This window comes from Paroedura picta, chromosome 3, assembly GCF_049243985.1.
Source record: "Paroedura picta isolate Pp20150507F chromosome 3, Ppicta_v3.0, whole genome shotgun sequence".
Taxonomy (NCBI): Eukaryota; Metazoa; Chordata; class Lepidosauria; order Squamata; family Gekkonidae; genus Paroedura; species Paroedura picta.
This window is the reverse complement of record NC_135371.1, coordinates 144487956-144502143: the sequence shown is the minus strand read 5'-3', so window position 1 is coordinate 144502143 and position 14188 is coordinate 144487956. Positions and strand designations below refer to the sequence as shown.

The 14188-nt window shown below is 45.0% G+C and overlaps 1 protein-coding gene across 4 annotated transcripts in view; it reads left to right on the top strand.

Annotated features, from left to right (window-relative positions):
- Positions 1-14188, top strand: part of AXIN2 (axin 2) — a 50568-nt gene that overhangs the window by 25961 nt on the left and 10419 nt on the right. For 3 of the 4 annotated variants that reach the window (XM_077328387.1, XM_077328388.1, XM_077328389.1), the window contains exons 4-10: positions 1550-1652; positions 5149-5289; positions 5722-6227; positions 6717-6908; positions 7205-7435; positions 8217-8312; positions 9692-9859. In XM_077328387.1, the coding sequence (XP_077184502.1) occupies positions 1550-1652; positions 5149-5289; positions 5722-6227; positions 6717-6908; positions 7205-7435; positions 8217-8312; positions 9692-9859 (1437 nt within the window). Of the gene's footprint in view, positions 1-1549; positions 1653-5148; positions 5290-5721; positions 6228-6716; positions 6909-7204; positions 7436-8216; positions 8313-9691; positions 9860-11349; positions 11435-14188 lie in introns of all 4 variants that reach the window. The other variant, XR_013229510.1, reaches the window with a different exon arrangement.

The window sequence follows — 14188 nt, the reverse complement described above, 5'->3', positions numbered from 1 at the left end:
GTGCATAGTTATTGTTGTGTGATTTTTAAAGGGATGGAACATGTGAGATTTCCATCAGTCGCCCTGAGAATGATTCCCAAAACCCGAACATGAAAACTGAAGCAGCAACCGTAACTGTGGGGATATTGGCCCTGTACGTGTACGTAGCTATTGGGAGGCATGGATGCAGATGTTGCTGCAACCCCCAACCCAGGAAACACTAATCTAGATGGCCCAGGCTATTCTAACCTCATCAGATCTTATAAACTAAGCTGGGTTGGCCATGGGAGGCCACTAAGGAAGTCTAGGGTCATTATGCAGAGGCAGGCAGTGTCAAATCACCTCTAAATGTCTCTTGCCTTGAAAACCCTGTTGGATTGCAATAAGTCAGCTTTGACTTGACAGCATTTGCCACCATACCCCCAGCCATTCCTGTATAAACCATGGATCCACTTCTTTTTGATTTCTTGTTTGGAGAAGTGATACATACTATTAAGCGGGCACTTGGCAGTGCATCCCTCAACCAAAGGCTGAGACTGGCCTTGCCATTGAAATAGTGGGCCAACTTGTCCCGGAATTGTCATGCTTCAGATGGTCTGCTGCTCATTTTTGTTTTTGAAAGGGATACATACACATTCATGCATTTATCTGCTTGTATGCCTTTCCTTTTTAAAATACGAAAACTGGGGTGTAGGAGGATAAAAGTTTCTCATGATTACATGGGGAGTTAACCAATCAAAACAGCCAGGGTCCTCCCCTTGTTTGACCTTGGAAAGGAAGCTTATGTTTGGTTTGAACACTGTGAGGGTGTTCCAGTGTGGTCTTACTGCTCTAAAATGTGATGTCTTTATCCTGATGATTTTTGGGGTCTTCAGCCTGATTTCTAAAAGGCTGTGATTATTATTGATCTAAGTCTGGTTCATATTGTATATCTGGGGCTTATAGATCCAGCCACTAAATCCACCCAATACCGTTTCACACATTCCAATCAAAAGAGGAATGGAAACTGCACAAGTTGGTTTCTATGGCTGCTTCTCGCCTTTTTGATGCACCATCTAAACCAGTTTGCAGTTTTTAATGCAGTGGCAGAAATGAAACGGGAACACCCAGCTTGAATTATGCCATCTCTTCCTCATACAAAGCCTTCACAAATGAAACAGTCAAGACTCCCAACAGATACCAGAACCCAACAAACCACAGCAAGTTCTAATCTTACCCACAGGGTGTTTACTCACACAAACATTTCTTCAGTGAAATTTGAAGATAGAAAAGGAAGTGCCTCTGAGTAGAAACCATGATTACTTATCTGAAGGTTTGGCTTGTATTACAGGCCTGCCTTTGCAGTTGTGTGAGCCCCCAGGGTGAAAAAATGATTGGTTTCTCTTACCTCCCACTCCACATCCAAGGGCAAGGGACTCTAGAGTAGGCTGCTAACTTTTGATTTCATATATCAACTCTCTGTATGAGGTCAGGTGGTAGAGCTGGTAATACTTCCTTGAACTGTTTTGAAGGAGAGTTTTGTTACATCACAGAGGGCCTAATCTGAAAATGATGTGTTTTTGATTTCCAGGGATGGCATCCCTCCTTACAGACTTGGGAGCAAGAAGCAACTCCAGAGGGAAATGCATCGTAGTGTCAAGGCCAACGGTCAAGTTTCTCTACCTCACTTTCCAGTAAGTACAAGAGTTTTTCAAGGTGGAGAGAAGGGAAACCTTAAAAGCCTATGGACTTGATGATATAATCAGAAGATACGTTATGCTGTCGCCTTGCTGAAGCCGAGCTTGTCTGAGTCTGGTCAGTACTGGCCTGTACTGGTGGAATCTGGAGAATCACTCTCCTAATGATGGAATATTGAATTCTGCCATTGAGATACAAGTGGCTTGTCAAGCTATTGAAGTTTCAATCAAGGTTTGAGGTCTACAGATGACTATTCATACATTTCTAGAATTAGCGCTGATAAAATTGGGTTGTTTCAGTCTAGTTGGAACACAGTGTGAAATGTGGCCTTTACCCTAGTAAAAAGAAAGGGAACAGATACCAGTGTTTCCTCTTCCCCATTCCATGTGTTCACATGGTTGAAAAATATTCCAGGTGTTACATATTTGCCACGTTTATATCTTGCTTCCCCCCCCATTGCAGAATTCAAGAATACAGACTTCTGTAACTTGCTCTACGAGGGCCTACCCTTGGCTTTGATCCGGAAATTGCAACTGGTACAAAATGTGGCTGCAAAGGTCCTCACTAGAACATCTTGGAGGGCCCACGTCCAGCCGGTGCTGTGACATCTGCACTGGTTACCAGTTCGCTTCCGGGTCAAGTTCAAGGTATTGGTTTTAACCTTTAAGGCTATGTGCAGCCTGGGTCCCACTTATCTGCCTAGCCTCAACCAGGGTCAGGGCCTTTTCAGCCCTGGCCCCAAACTGGTGGAATGAACTCCTGGAAGAGCTGAGGGGCCTTGTCAGAGTTGTCAGCTTTCCACAGGCCCTGCAAGACAAAGCTCTTCCACCAAGTGTATGGTTGAGGCCAGGGCAGAGTCTTGATGTTATTATCAGATGATCCTTCAAAGTGTGGTTAGATCAGGACCCTCACTCCCAGTGAGAGAGAGCTTTTGACCTATGGGCTAAATGGGGTGGGTGGGAGACTGGAACTCTTATCAACTGCCATCTGATGAATGTACTAAGGGGTGTTTTTAGGGGGGGGGGTTATTGTATTCTTATTGGATTGATGTAAACCGCCGTGAGACTTTTTGAGAGCGCCGGTATAGAAATGTGAAAATAAAATAAATATTAAGGGTTCCTGGAGAAACTCCATCAGGGCCAACCAGACCTCAGCTCAGCTTCAATATGAATGCTGCATCATGTGTCCTCCAAGTTATATCTTGGAATCCATCATAAGTCAACAATTTACCAATACTGCAGACAAGCTGCCTATAAAGCATACTCTTTGGTAGACATTAACAGCAAACCCACTTTTAATCCAACATTTTTATGAAGAATTTTGCTCTTGATGGATTAAATTTTTTTCCTGATAGTGCATCTGAAGGTTTTATTCCTAACACACAATTTTTTTCCACTGTCTGTATACACAATGCCAGGCTACATACCAGGCTGCCTGTCTGGTAAGGATAGACTTTCATGCCATCCTTGGAGCTTCCCAAAGTCATGTATGTGAGTAGACAGCACAGAGATAGATGGTCGGATTTTAGCCAAGAAGACCTAATATATTCAAGCTGGTAATGTAGGTAGGGGTTGTGGCTCCAGGGCTCCAGTTGTATAAGTTTCCATCTTCTTTATATGGTAGTTCTTCCCTTTTGAACTCCATGGTCTTTGTCCCTGCGTGACATTGGCTCAGATATTCCCAGTCATCTGTTTCCTTCGGGGTAGAAATATTTCCTTCTCACTTCTCTTTTCTGGGATGTTGAAAAAGGATCTGGGATTCTGTCAGCATTTCTAGCCCTTTGATTAATTAATTTGTGGATTTTTATACCGCCCTCCCCTACGGCTCAGGGCGCTTTACATAAAGCACCGCGGGGTATTACATAGAGCATTTGCCTCTGAAGGGCCGTTATAAAGTTCCTGTCTTTTTTAGAACCATGGGAATAGAAGATCTGAGTAAGAGGGGAAAATATTTCCATCTTCCCCTTACTTCTACAGCTGAGTGTTTTTTTTCTTTTATGGGTTGTTCTTTACATTTCCTGCTCTGCTCAAAGACTTCAAAGAGAGAGAAGCACACCAGGAGAAATGCTGTGCTCATTGTAGTCACTGGGAGTCCAGCTATTTATTTGAGTAGAGCCAGGATTTCTCCCACTAGTGAATAATTTCTTGAAAATTGTTTACACAGACCAAATACAAACTTATCTTGTCTCATGATTAGTGTAACCAAATCCCTTCTCCTCCTGGCTTTTTAAGATGTGTGAAGTCTTAGGTGACATGCACATTTTTAGATTTATGGAAAACTTTGTGCCTGTGTGATTTCTTTTGAGTTTATTTGAGTGTGTGTATGTGTGTGTGTGTGTATGTGTGTATCCCCTGCTTAAAGAAGTTCTATGGCCTCCACTTGTAAATTAGATTATTTTGTCCTGGGGCGTGCAAATCGACTTTCTCTGTAAGGCAGTGCTTTGATCAGGAAACTGAATAGAGCCAGCTTGTGTAAGAGTGACAATTTCCAGCAGAGTGGCCTTTTTCTACCCTCACATCATTTCTGAAGCTAAGTGGTTGTGAGAGAAACAGACAGACAGACTGACTGACTCCCTCCCCCATGAGTAGTATGTGAAATAGCTGGCACTTCAGTTTTGTGCTTTAAAAAAAGTGTTTATATGCATTGTGTGTGTGTGTGTGTGTGTGTGTGTGCAGAATATAAGAGTAAAAGAGCAAAATTGGGAAAGCGCTTGTGGGAAGAGGAAAACAGTGATCCGCAGGGTTTCCCCCCATTCCTTGCTGCTTTTGGCAGAGATCTTGCCTTTTTATATTCTACACTTGATTTGGAGATGTTCCCTTTTCCCTTGATAGATCTGCTTGAGGCAGCCATGCTCAGCAGTGTATCACCGCTTGCCTGCAGCAGCTTCCTTCATTTTCTGTACAAAGAGATGGGAGGGGGGGGGGGGAGAGATCTAGGACACTGTTGAGACAACACTACCTCAAAGGTGCCCAGTGTGTAGCCAGGAAATAAATTACTAGCACTTCTCTGATCTACAACCGTTTGACTTCTTCTTTTTTTTTTAGTTCCCTTCCCTTTTTCTCCCCCATCTTATTTTTTTTAATTTCCAATTCCTTTCTGTTTATACTCCACTTTTATTCCTTGAGTTAAAGTCTCTCCCTCCCACCTCAGAGTTTTTTATTTGATGTTTGACAACAGTCTTTGAAGATTTTCTACTTCAGAGTAGCTACTGATGGGCTGGTTGTACTACAGAGGGAACAAGCAGGGTTCCTCGGAGTGCAACCAACTGCTCCTGCCGAAGGCAAATGCTATTGGGGAGAATGTCGCTCCATGAGGCCACAGCACTCGCTCATAAAAATCCAGAGCAGACCATACCTAGTTGCGGTTGTCTTTTCATCCAGACATGGAGGCACAACAAGTTGAGTGAGGCCAGAAATACAGCTCAGGCTAAGCTTCCTTGGCTCGCGCTGTCTGCTAAACATGGCTTGTTGCTTTTGTCTCCGCTCTCTATAGAGAACCCACCGTCTTCCTAAGGAGATGACCCCCGTGGAACCAGCTACCTTTGCTGCTGAACTCATCTCTCGGTTGGAAAAGCTCAAGCAGCAGCAAGAGACCATGGACTGCCTGGAAGAGCGGCTGCAGCAGATCACAGAGGTGAGTGGATAAACCCTTTTGGCTCAGAGCCCTGCTGTGCAGCATCCCTTTGCCGAAGACATGGGTGGGGGGATATTCATGGGATGGCAGATGTGACACTAGTTCCATTCTGTCCTTACATTTAGCTGCGGACGCTTGCTAAGTGGTGCACTGCAGTTTTTAAAAACGTGCCCTGCAAATAGCTTATGGATACCTTTCTGTTTCATTGTCACTCTAGGTCTCTTGGGCGGGGGGGGGGGTATAGTGGAAGAGATAAAAGCTGATCTACAGAGAAAGGGATGTATAAAATAATAAATCAAACCCCTGGTGCTATCAGTCTATTCTTTCCAGATTGCAACACTGAAAAGCACAGGTTGGAAGCCGTTGCTAGATTCCCCTTGTAAATCCTGACATGATGGATTGTCCTTTATTTTATTTTTTTTGCCTGGGAAGGATGAAGAAAAGGAGTGCCCTGATATACCTGCCAGCTTGCAAACTAGTAGGGAATCTTCAGTTGCTCAGCAACACCAGCATCCGCTCAGCCTCTTGCCATCTGGCAGCTTTGAGGATGACCCGCAGGCAATCCTGGATGACCACCTCTCTCGCGTGCTGAAGACTCCGGGGTGCCAGTCTCCGGGCATGGGGCGGCACAGTCCTCGCGCACGCTCGCCCGACCGCCTCCCGGGTGGCAAATTGCTGCTGGCCCCAGGAACAGCCTCAGTACCCACAGCCTGCGCCCTCATCAGCAAAGGATTTATTACCAAGCAGACCACCAAGCATGTTCACCACCACTATATTCACCACCACACCATCCCCAAGACAAAAGAGCAGATAGAAGCAGAGGCAGCCCAGCGGGTCCAGTGTTTCTGCGCTGGAGGAAATGACTACTATTGCTACTCAAAGTGCAAGGGGCACTCAAAGGGGGCAGACCTTCCTGCAGCTCAGCTGGAGCCACTTGGGTAAGTTTGGACAGGTTTTGTCATTAAGAGCCAGCTTGGGATAATGGTTAGAAGCCTCACTTTCCACTCAGGCAAGCTGGGTTTGATTCCCCGCTCTCCCAAATGCAGCCAGCTGGATGAGCTTGGGCTTATCACAGTCCTAATAGTACTGTTCTCACCTAGCAGTTCTGTCAGAGTTCTCTCAGCCTTGCCTACCTCACAAGGTGTCTGTTGTGGGAGAGGAAAGGGAAGGCAATTGTAAGCCGCTTTGAGACTCCTGGTAGAGAAAAGTGGCATATAAAAACCAACTCTTCTTCTTCTAAAACCGTGTAGATGGTTAAAATTTAGTCACAGTATCCAGTTTGCTTCTTAAAAGTTCAGTGTTGTTGATGGTGAAGGATTTGGGGGTGGGGGAAGGTGATCTTGGGCGATGTGTGCTTGTGGTGATCCTTACTGTGACAAAAAGAAAAGGCAGTCTAAGTGCTGTTCACTTTTGTGTCTCTTGGGAAGCCTCAGCAGAACTGGGATGTTGATGAAGAGGACTTCTAAGCTACCAGATGGCGTCATCTTGCCAGGAGGAGAAGGAGGAGGGCTGGCTGTACAACCGGGGACCCAGCTACCTGGAGGGGAGGCAGACCGCTCACAGAACGTCTGGCAGTGGATGCTGGAGAGTGAAAGACAATCTAAGCACAAAATCCATAGGTAAATACAGGCTGTCTGCAGTACTGTTGCTCCTGGTAAATATTTATCTGTCTATATTTACAATTACTAAAAACAAATGAAGCTCTTTTTCTCTTCTGCTTTATTATTAGAGCTGTTCTTTGGAACTGAAAAACCACAAAAATGTCTCCTTTTTTTGCAAGAGTCCCTTTTCATGCTATGACAGACTTGTTTTCCCCCTTTCCCCAACAGTGAGTGCACAGAACAGAAGCTGCTATTAAAGTCATGTTTTCCAGCTTTTATAACCATGTGCCTTCTCTGCCTCTTTCTCTCATCAGCACACAAAGCACAAAGAAGGCCTACAACTCCGAGTCCACCAGAGGTGTGCCTGGTGAGCGCCCAGCCCGGCACCATCTGTGGGGCAATGGCAGCCATCCACGTGGGGTACAGCCCGTCCACCCTTTTATCCAGGATCCTGCCATGCCCCCTCTGACACCACCCAACACTTTGGCCCAGCTGGAAGAAGCTTGCCGCAGGCTGACTGAAGTATCCAAGCCACAGAAACAACGGTAACTGCCACAGGGGCCTGAATTGGGTGAAGATACAGAACAGTCTCGCCTGAGATAGACTTGCAGCCTCCTAGAGGGGAGGTCTCTGTTGGAATGAACTGCAAGAGTTGTAGATCATATAACAACGATGTCTCAAAGCTGAACATTTTCAAACTTTATGGCTGTGATGCAGGTCCAGTCACATTTCATTTAGAGTTTGTTGCCCCCCTCGTGACTCAGATTTTAAGCAGAGTGACAAGGCCCTTGCTAGCTTAGTCATAAGTTTTTAGATTTTTTAGTTCTGCCTGTAGAGAAACCATACGAGATGGAGAAGAAACAAATGAGATTTGTACATTTGGCTGAAATGGGCCCGAGACATGGGTGGGTCCTTTCCGTTCGCATTCACTATGGCTAATTGGTAGGCCAGAAGCTTTGTAGGAAGAAGGTGCCTGATGGTGACCCGGAGAGACCAGCGGCCTGACTCACGATAAGGCAGCTTCATGCGTCCATTTAGGCTTAGATCCTGTGCGTTCTTTCCATTGGTACAGTGCTCTTTGCCAGGGTTGTCCTCTACTGTGCAGCACTTTCCTCTGGTTCTAGTGACTTCCACTTATTATAAGTGAATATTCCTAATGATGATGTCTTTGCTGTCTCTCATTAGAAGATGTAGTTATAGTTTATCCCACCCACCTCTGTACGTAATTATCACCTTGATTGTTTACTGTGTGTGCATCTTAGAGGACTCAGTGGGCTTTTGAAAAGCCAAATCATTCCCTTCTTTTTCTTCCTTTCTTCCCTGTAGATGTTCAAACTCAAATCAACCAAGGGATCGCAACCACTTGACTTCAGTGCCCGGAGGAAATGGTCCTTTTTGCAGTACAAGCATAGCAACAGAAGAGTGAGTGTTGCTTTGTCTTACATATAGCTAGATATCCTTCCTTGTCTTTTTTATTTGTTGAGATCTGTGGGACATTGCTTTGAAAAGTCTCTACTTCATATGCCTTTAATATTTTTTTTTGGAGGGGGGATGCAGTGAAACAGGGAACCAACTGCTATCAAATCCTGTCTTCTGGTTCTTTTTAAGCTTGAATTCCTGTAAAGCGGACAATGATTGGATTAGCCTAATTACAGGATAGTTCTTTTAAAGAAGAAATCTGCTACAGTCTAAATAAAGTTCCCTTTCTTAGTCTTTATCTTAAGCAATAAGTAATGTTTGAAGTCCAGGCCTAAACCACCTCGCTATAGCCTTTCATTTTTAATTGGTTGACCTTAAGTACACCAGCTGTCTTTGCTAGTAGCCTTTCCCCCCATCTTCCTGGAGCCCCTCTACAAAGACTTGGAACAAATTAGGGAGACTAAATTTCTGTGGAGTAACACTTTGTGACCTTTTGACATGCCAAGTCAATGTTGCCTCAGAAGTTGTCTGCATAGCATTGAAGGACCTGTTGTGATTTTCCCTTGTAGCAGGATTGTTTGTTGTTCAGTAAGTAGATCTCCCTTCCTCAAAGGTCCAAGGTTTAAAATAGGCTTTGCTGCTTCCCCTGCATCAAAGACTCTGGTTGATAGGCAGATAGATATCTAGTGCTGAGACTGCACTGTTTGATATGCACATGTCCCTCTACATGATGCAGGGCTTTTCTCATTCATTTCACTATAGAGGGAATGCATGGACTTTCCCTGGAGTTGAAGTGGGTGGGAAAGCCTCTGCAGATCTGAAGTTCCACTTGTGAGCATGTATATTAATGGTGCATGGGCCTATTCTTAATTGTGGTGGTGGCTTGGGAAGAAATGGGGAAATGTGCAATGTGAAGAAATGGGGAAATGCCACTCTAGGCCATCTAGTGATCAAGAAAAGATATACTTCTTGATCAGTCCCATCCCAGGCCTTTTCTCTTACATTTACAAAAGGTGGTCTATATCAGTGGTCCCCAACCATTTTATCACCGGGGACCACTCAACGCTTGTCAATTTTACTGAGGCCCGGTGGGGGGGGGTAGTTTATTCCTCTACTCTCAACTCCCCTAACGCTCTCTGATTGCTATGGTAATGCTTAAACATCCCTTCAAAATAAGATACAGACACGTGACAACAATGAACATAAGGAACATTTTATTTTCATGGAAATTTTAACTCATGACAATGACAAATCAATGGGAACCCTGAGCTAGCTAGAATTCATACATATATACAGTAATTGCAATGTAATCATGCTCTTGTCTGTGGTAGAAATATCCAAATGTTGTAAAGTCTCACCTCTTTTTCTCTCCTTCTTCTCAGTCACAAAGAACCAAAGAAAAATTCTGCTGTTCAGTCCTCCCAGCCCAGTGAGTTGGTTGTCACTTATTTTTTCTGTGGAGAAGAAATTCCGTATAGGAGGATGTTGAAGGCCCAGAGCCTGACACTTGGGCACTTTAAAGAGCAGCTAAGCAAAAAAGGAAATTATAGGTAAGCCTCTTTGTGGTCCCTTTCATCTTTTCTTGTACTTGCAGAAGCTATGTACCAAAACAGCCAACAAATTTCTAAGTTCTGGAGGCCTTACTTCAAAAAGGACGCAGATAAAATGGAGAGGGTGTAGAGGAGAGCAACGAGGATGATATGGGGCCTGGGGACCAAGCCCTAATAGGAAATGCTGAGGAGTTTGGAAATGTTCAGCCTGTAGAAGAGGAGGTTGAGAAGACGGGACACGATTTAAGTATTTGAAAGGTTGTCAGAGGAGGACAGTGAGTGGTTTCTGTTGGCAGCAGAGGCTAGGACCTGCAGTAATGGCTTTAAACTGTGTGTAGAATGATGCCTGCTTAATATCGGGGGAAAATTACACAGTCAGAGTAGTTCAGCTATCTAAGGAGGTGGTGGGCTTCCCCTCACTGGTGGTCTTTAAGCAGCAGCTGGATAGATACTTACAATGGATGCTTTAGGCCAGTGGTCCTCAACCTTTTTATCACCGGGGACCACTCAACGTTGACGAACACTCACCGGGGACCACTCAACGCCTTTTACTGAGGCCCGGTGGGGGGGCGGTAGTTTACTCCTCTACTCTCAACCACTGCCCTAACGCTCTCTGATTGCTATGGTAATGTTTAAACATCCCTTCAAAATAAGATACAGACACGCCACGACAATGAAGTGTGTTGTAAAGGGCTGGGGGGGATGAAGTAAAGGGCCGGGGGGGGGAGGCGTCCTTCGGGGCCCACCTCCAATTAGTCGAAGGACCACATGTGGTCCGCGGCCCACAGGTTGGGGATCACTACTTTAGGCTATCCTGACTCGAGCAGGGAGTTGGACTAGAAGGCCTGTATGGTTGCTTCCAAGTCTATGATTCTATTATAAGCATCCTTATGTAAAGGAAACACTTTACTGCACCCTCTGGAAGTTTGGCTGCAACTCACTCAACTAGAGTCTTTTATCCTTTGCCCACCAAAGCTGTGGTAGGCCTCACCTGGTGTGTAGACTATGTTGTCAACACAGTTAGTTTGTACAAGTAGGTGAATCCATAGTGTTGCATAGAAAGTGTTCTCTGGCTACAGTACAGCTTTTGGAGGGATCTCTTATAAACAAGTAATGTTAATTGGCCTTAATTTGTACTCTACAAAATGGGAATCATCTGTGCTGTAGTGCAGTAGTCTGTTTGCATTTCTTAGCGCATGGGAATGACTCTTTATATGCAAAACAAATAAGAAGTGTATTCTTCCGTTCAATTTCTGTAGAAAGCTGTAAGATGAACTAGCAGCCTGATTTGTGACAAGGAAGTGTATGCTTTTTGAATGCATTTGTACTTGGTGAAGATTTTTGGTCAAAAGTATAAGGTGGTGTGGCAAAATTAAGCTGGCTTCACCAACAATATTGGAAACAAGATAGGGCAGAGTACCATTTTCCCCAATATGTGCAGTACATTTCCCCATACTTGACTTTGGATCCTTGATTATTACTTTACACAGATCAGGGTGCAAATGTCTGTAGCCCTCATGACTATGGAGAATAGTTTGGGAAATGTCTGGACAGAGGTCGACATGCAGACACCAGGTGGGTAGATGTGAGGCTTCATTCAAACACCGTTGTCTTTCAAAGCTCTCTGGTTCTTTGAAGCTTGAGTTTTTGACAGCGTCTCACAATTCTGTATGCATGTGTATGTGTGTTTAGGGGGTGGGGGATTCATGAAGGAGATCAAATTATAAAAGGTTTGATTGGTGTGCATAATTTACTATCTTTGATTTTTCTGGGCTGAAGATTTGGCCTTTGGCATAGCATGTTCGCTACCCTAAGCTTTGCCGTGGGAGTTTGCATTGACTTTACACTGGAAATTGTTCCTAAGGCCTTCAAATTCCTCCTTAAAAATCAGCTTCTCATAGTTTACCCCCTGTACTGTCATGTCAGGCACATCCTTACATGTCAGGGTCTTATGTCCAATTCAGTGATCTTGCTGACAGGAATTTGAACTGAACCCTTTTTTGCCATTAGTATTTATATATTTATTATATTTATATACCGCCCTCCCCGGAGGCTCAGGGTGGTTTACATGGAACATAAGAACAATACATGAAACAGTCTATAACATATGAATAACTGTACAATAATATTAATAACTAATAGTTATAACAATATAACAGTATGAACAGTGCAACAGTGCATTGCAACAGTGCAAAGCTGGTCCAGAGCACTCTGGTGGAGTTCTGAGAGGGAGGGGGGGAGCAGCGGCCCTTCAGTCGCTGTTGGTTATTCCTGGTCTCAACCAAATGCCTGGCGGAAGAGCTCCTTTTTGCAGGCCCTGCGGAACTGTTTAAGCTCCATCAGGGCCCTGATCTCCTCCGGGAGCTCATTCCACCAGGTGGGAGCCAGAACAGAGAATGCTCTGGCCCTGGTCGAGACCAGGCAGACTTCTTTAGGGCCAGGGACCATTAGCTGGTTGATGGTGGTGGAGCGCAGAGCTCTTTTGGGGGCATAGGCAGGGAGGCAGTCCCTCAGGTACACTGGGCCCTGACCGCGTATTGCCTTGAAGGTAATTACCAGAACCTTTAGTCTGATCTGGAATTCAACTGGCAACCACTGCAGTTGGTGGAGAATGGGCTGGATGTGGGACCTCCACGGTGTTGCTGTGAGGATCCTGGCCGCTGCATTTTGGACCAGCTGTAGTTTCTGGGTCAAGGCTAAGGGCAGGCCTGCATAGAGTGGGTTACAGAAGTCCAGTCTAGAGGTGACAGTTGCATGGATCACTGTGGCTAGATGTTCCGGGGCCAGGTAGGGTGCTAGTAGGTTGGCTTGGCGGAGATGGTAAAATGCCAACCGCACTACCTTTGTGATCTGGGCTTCCATTGTGAGGGAAGTGTCCAGAATCATGCCTAGGTTCCTGGTGGAGTGAGCCATAGAGAGCTGCACATCATTCATGAAATGATGTCTGTTTGGGTTGGGCTGCTAGAGAGTCTTATCATTCTACCACCCTACATACAAACAAGAGATTCTCCTGGTTTGGCTCCAGTTAGGCCCAGACCATCTAGGGCAGGGGTAGTCAACCTGTGGTCCTCCAGATGTTCATGGACTACAATTCCCAGGAGCCCCTGCCAGCAAATGCTGGCAGGGGCTCATGGGAACTGTAGTCCATGAACATCTGGAGGACCACAGGTTGACTACCCCTGATCTAGGGAATATTTTGCAAGCAGCTAAAGGCATTGAGAGAGGCCTATAGATTTAATGATCCTGAGTTCTACCACAAGGGTAATGTGAAACAAAAAAGAAGTGTCTGGCTGCTGTCTTGTTCACAGTAAAGCCTTGACTGGACTTTTCAAAAGCTGAAGGTAGTTCGTTACTGGGATTATGATGATCAGAACATAACATTCATTTACCAAAGCTCTCTGCGGAAGTGCTTCATATGGCCTACATGCACCAGTTAAATGGGATTGTGTATTATGAGGTGATATTCAATGTATGGGAAGACCCAATTGTGCTCCAGAATCCTAATGTGGATAGACCATACACAAATCATGTCCTGCATAAAAATGTCAGGGAAACTCAGGGCCTAGATCTCTTGTAAATGTGTCTTACCATTGTGTAGCAGCTCCAATAAAGTAACAGTGAAAGGAGTCATGATTGCACATAATAGACACCTGTCCAAGACTCTTGGCTGATCATGGCTGCTAGGTGTGTATTTGCAATTATGGCTGCTAGGCGTGTATCTGCCATCTATGTGGTCACTGTGGAGGTAGGTAATAACAAAGGAGAATTTAGTCTTTCCCTTAATACGTGAAGCAATCCCTAGGATGCTTTGCTGTGGTTTCCATTTCCTGTGAATCCAAATTGTGATTCCAGAGCACTCTTCAAGAGCTACTACTTTTTGGCAATCCAGATTTGGCTTTGGTAACTTCCTTTTCTATGCTGGATAAGAGACAGCAAACACTAAAGTGTGCAAAAGGAGCTTGGGCACAAGACTGATGTGTTTTTTTATCTTGTACATGCACAAGGTGAAACTAATTATCTAAATATGTTGATCCCTCATAGAATCATAGTGATCTAATTTTGATTGTGTGTGTGTGTGTGGGGGGGGGGGGCTGGACAGAGTGAAACCACAGGTGACCTTCAGCAAAGATGGTCTTACTGCCCAGAGTAGTCCAGAGTGCTCAGGGAAGGACTGGCTGGTTGATGTGGCACTGATTGTGTTCTAAGGCAGGGGTAGTCAACCTGTGGTCCTCCAGATGTCCATGGGCTACAATTCCCATGAGCATTTGCTGGCAGGGGCTCATGGGAATTGTGGTCCATGGACACCTGGAGAACCACAGGTTGACTACC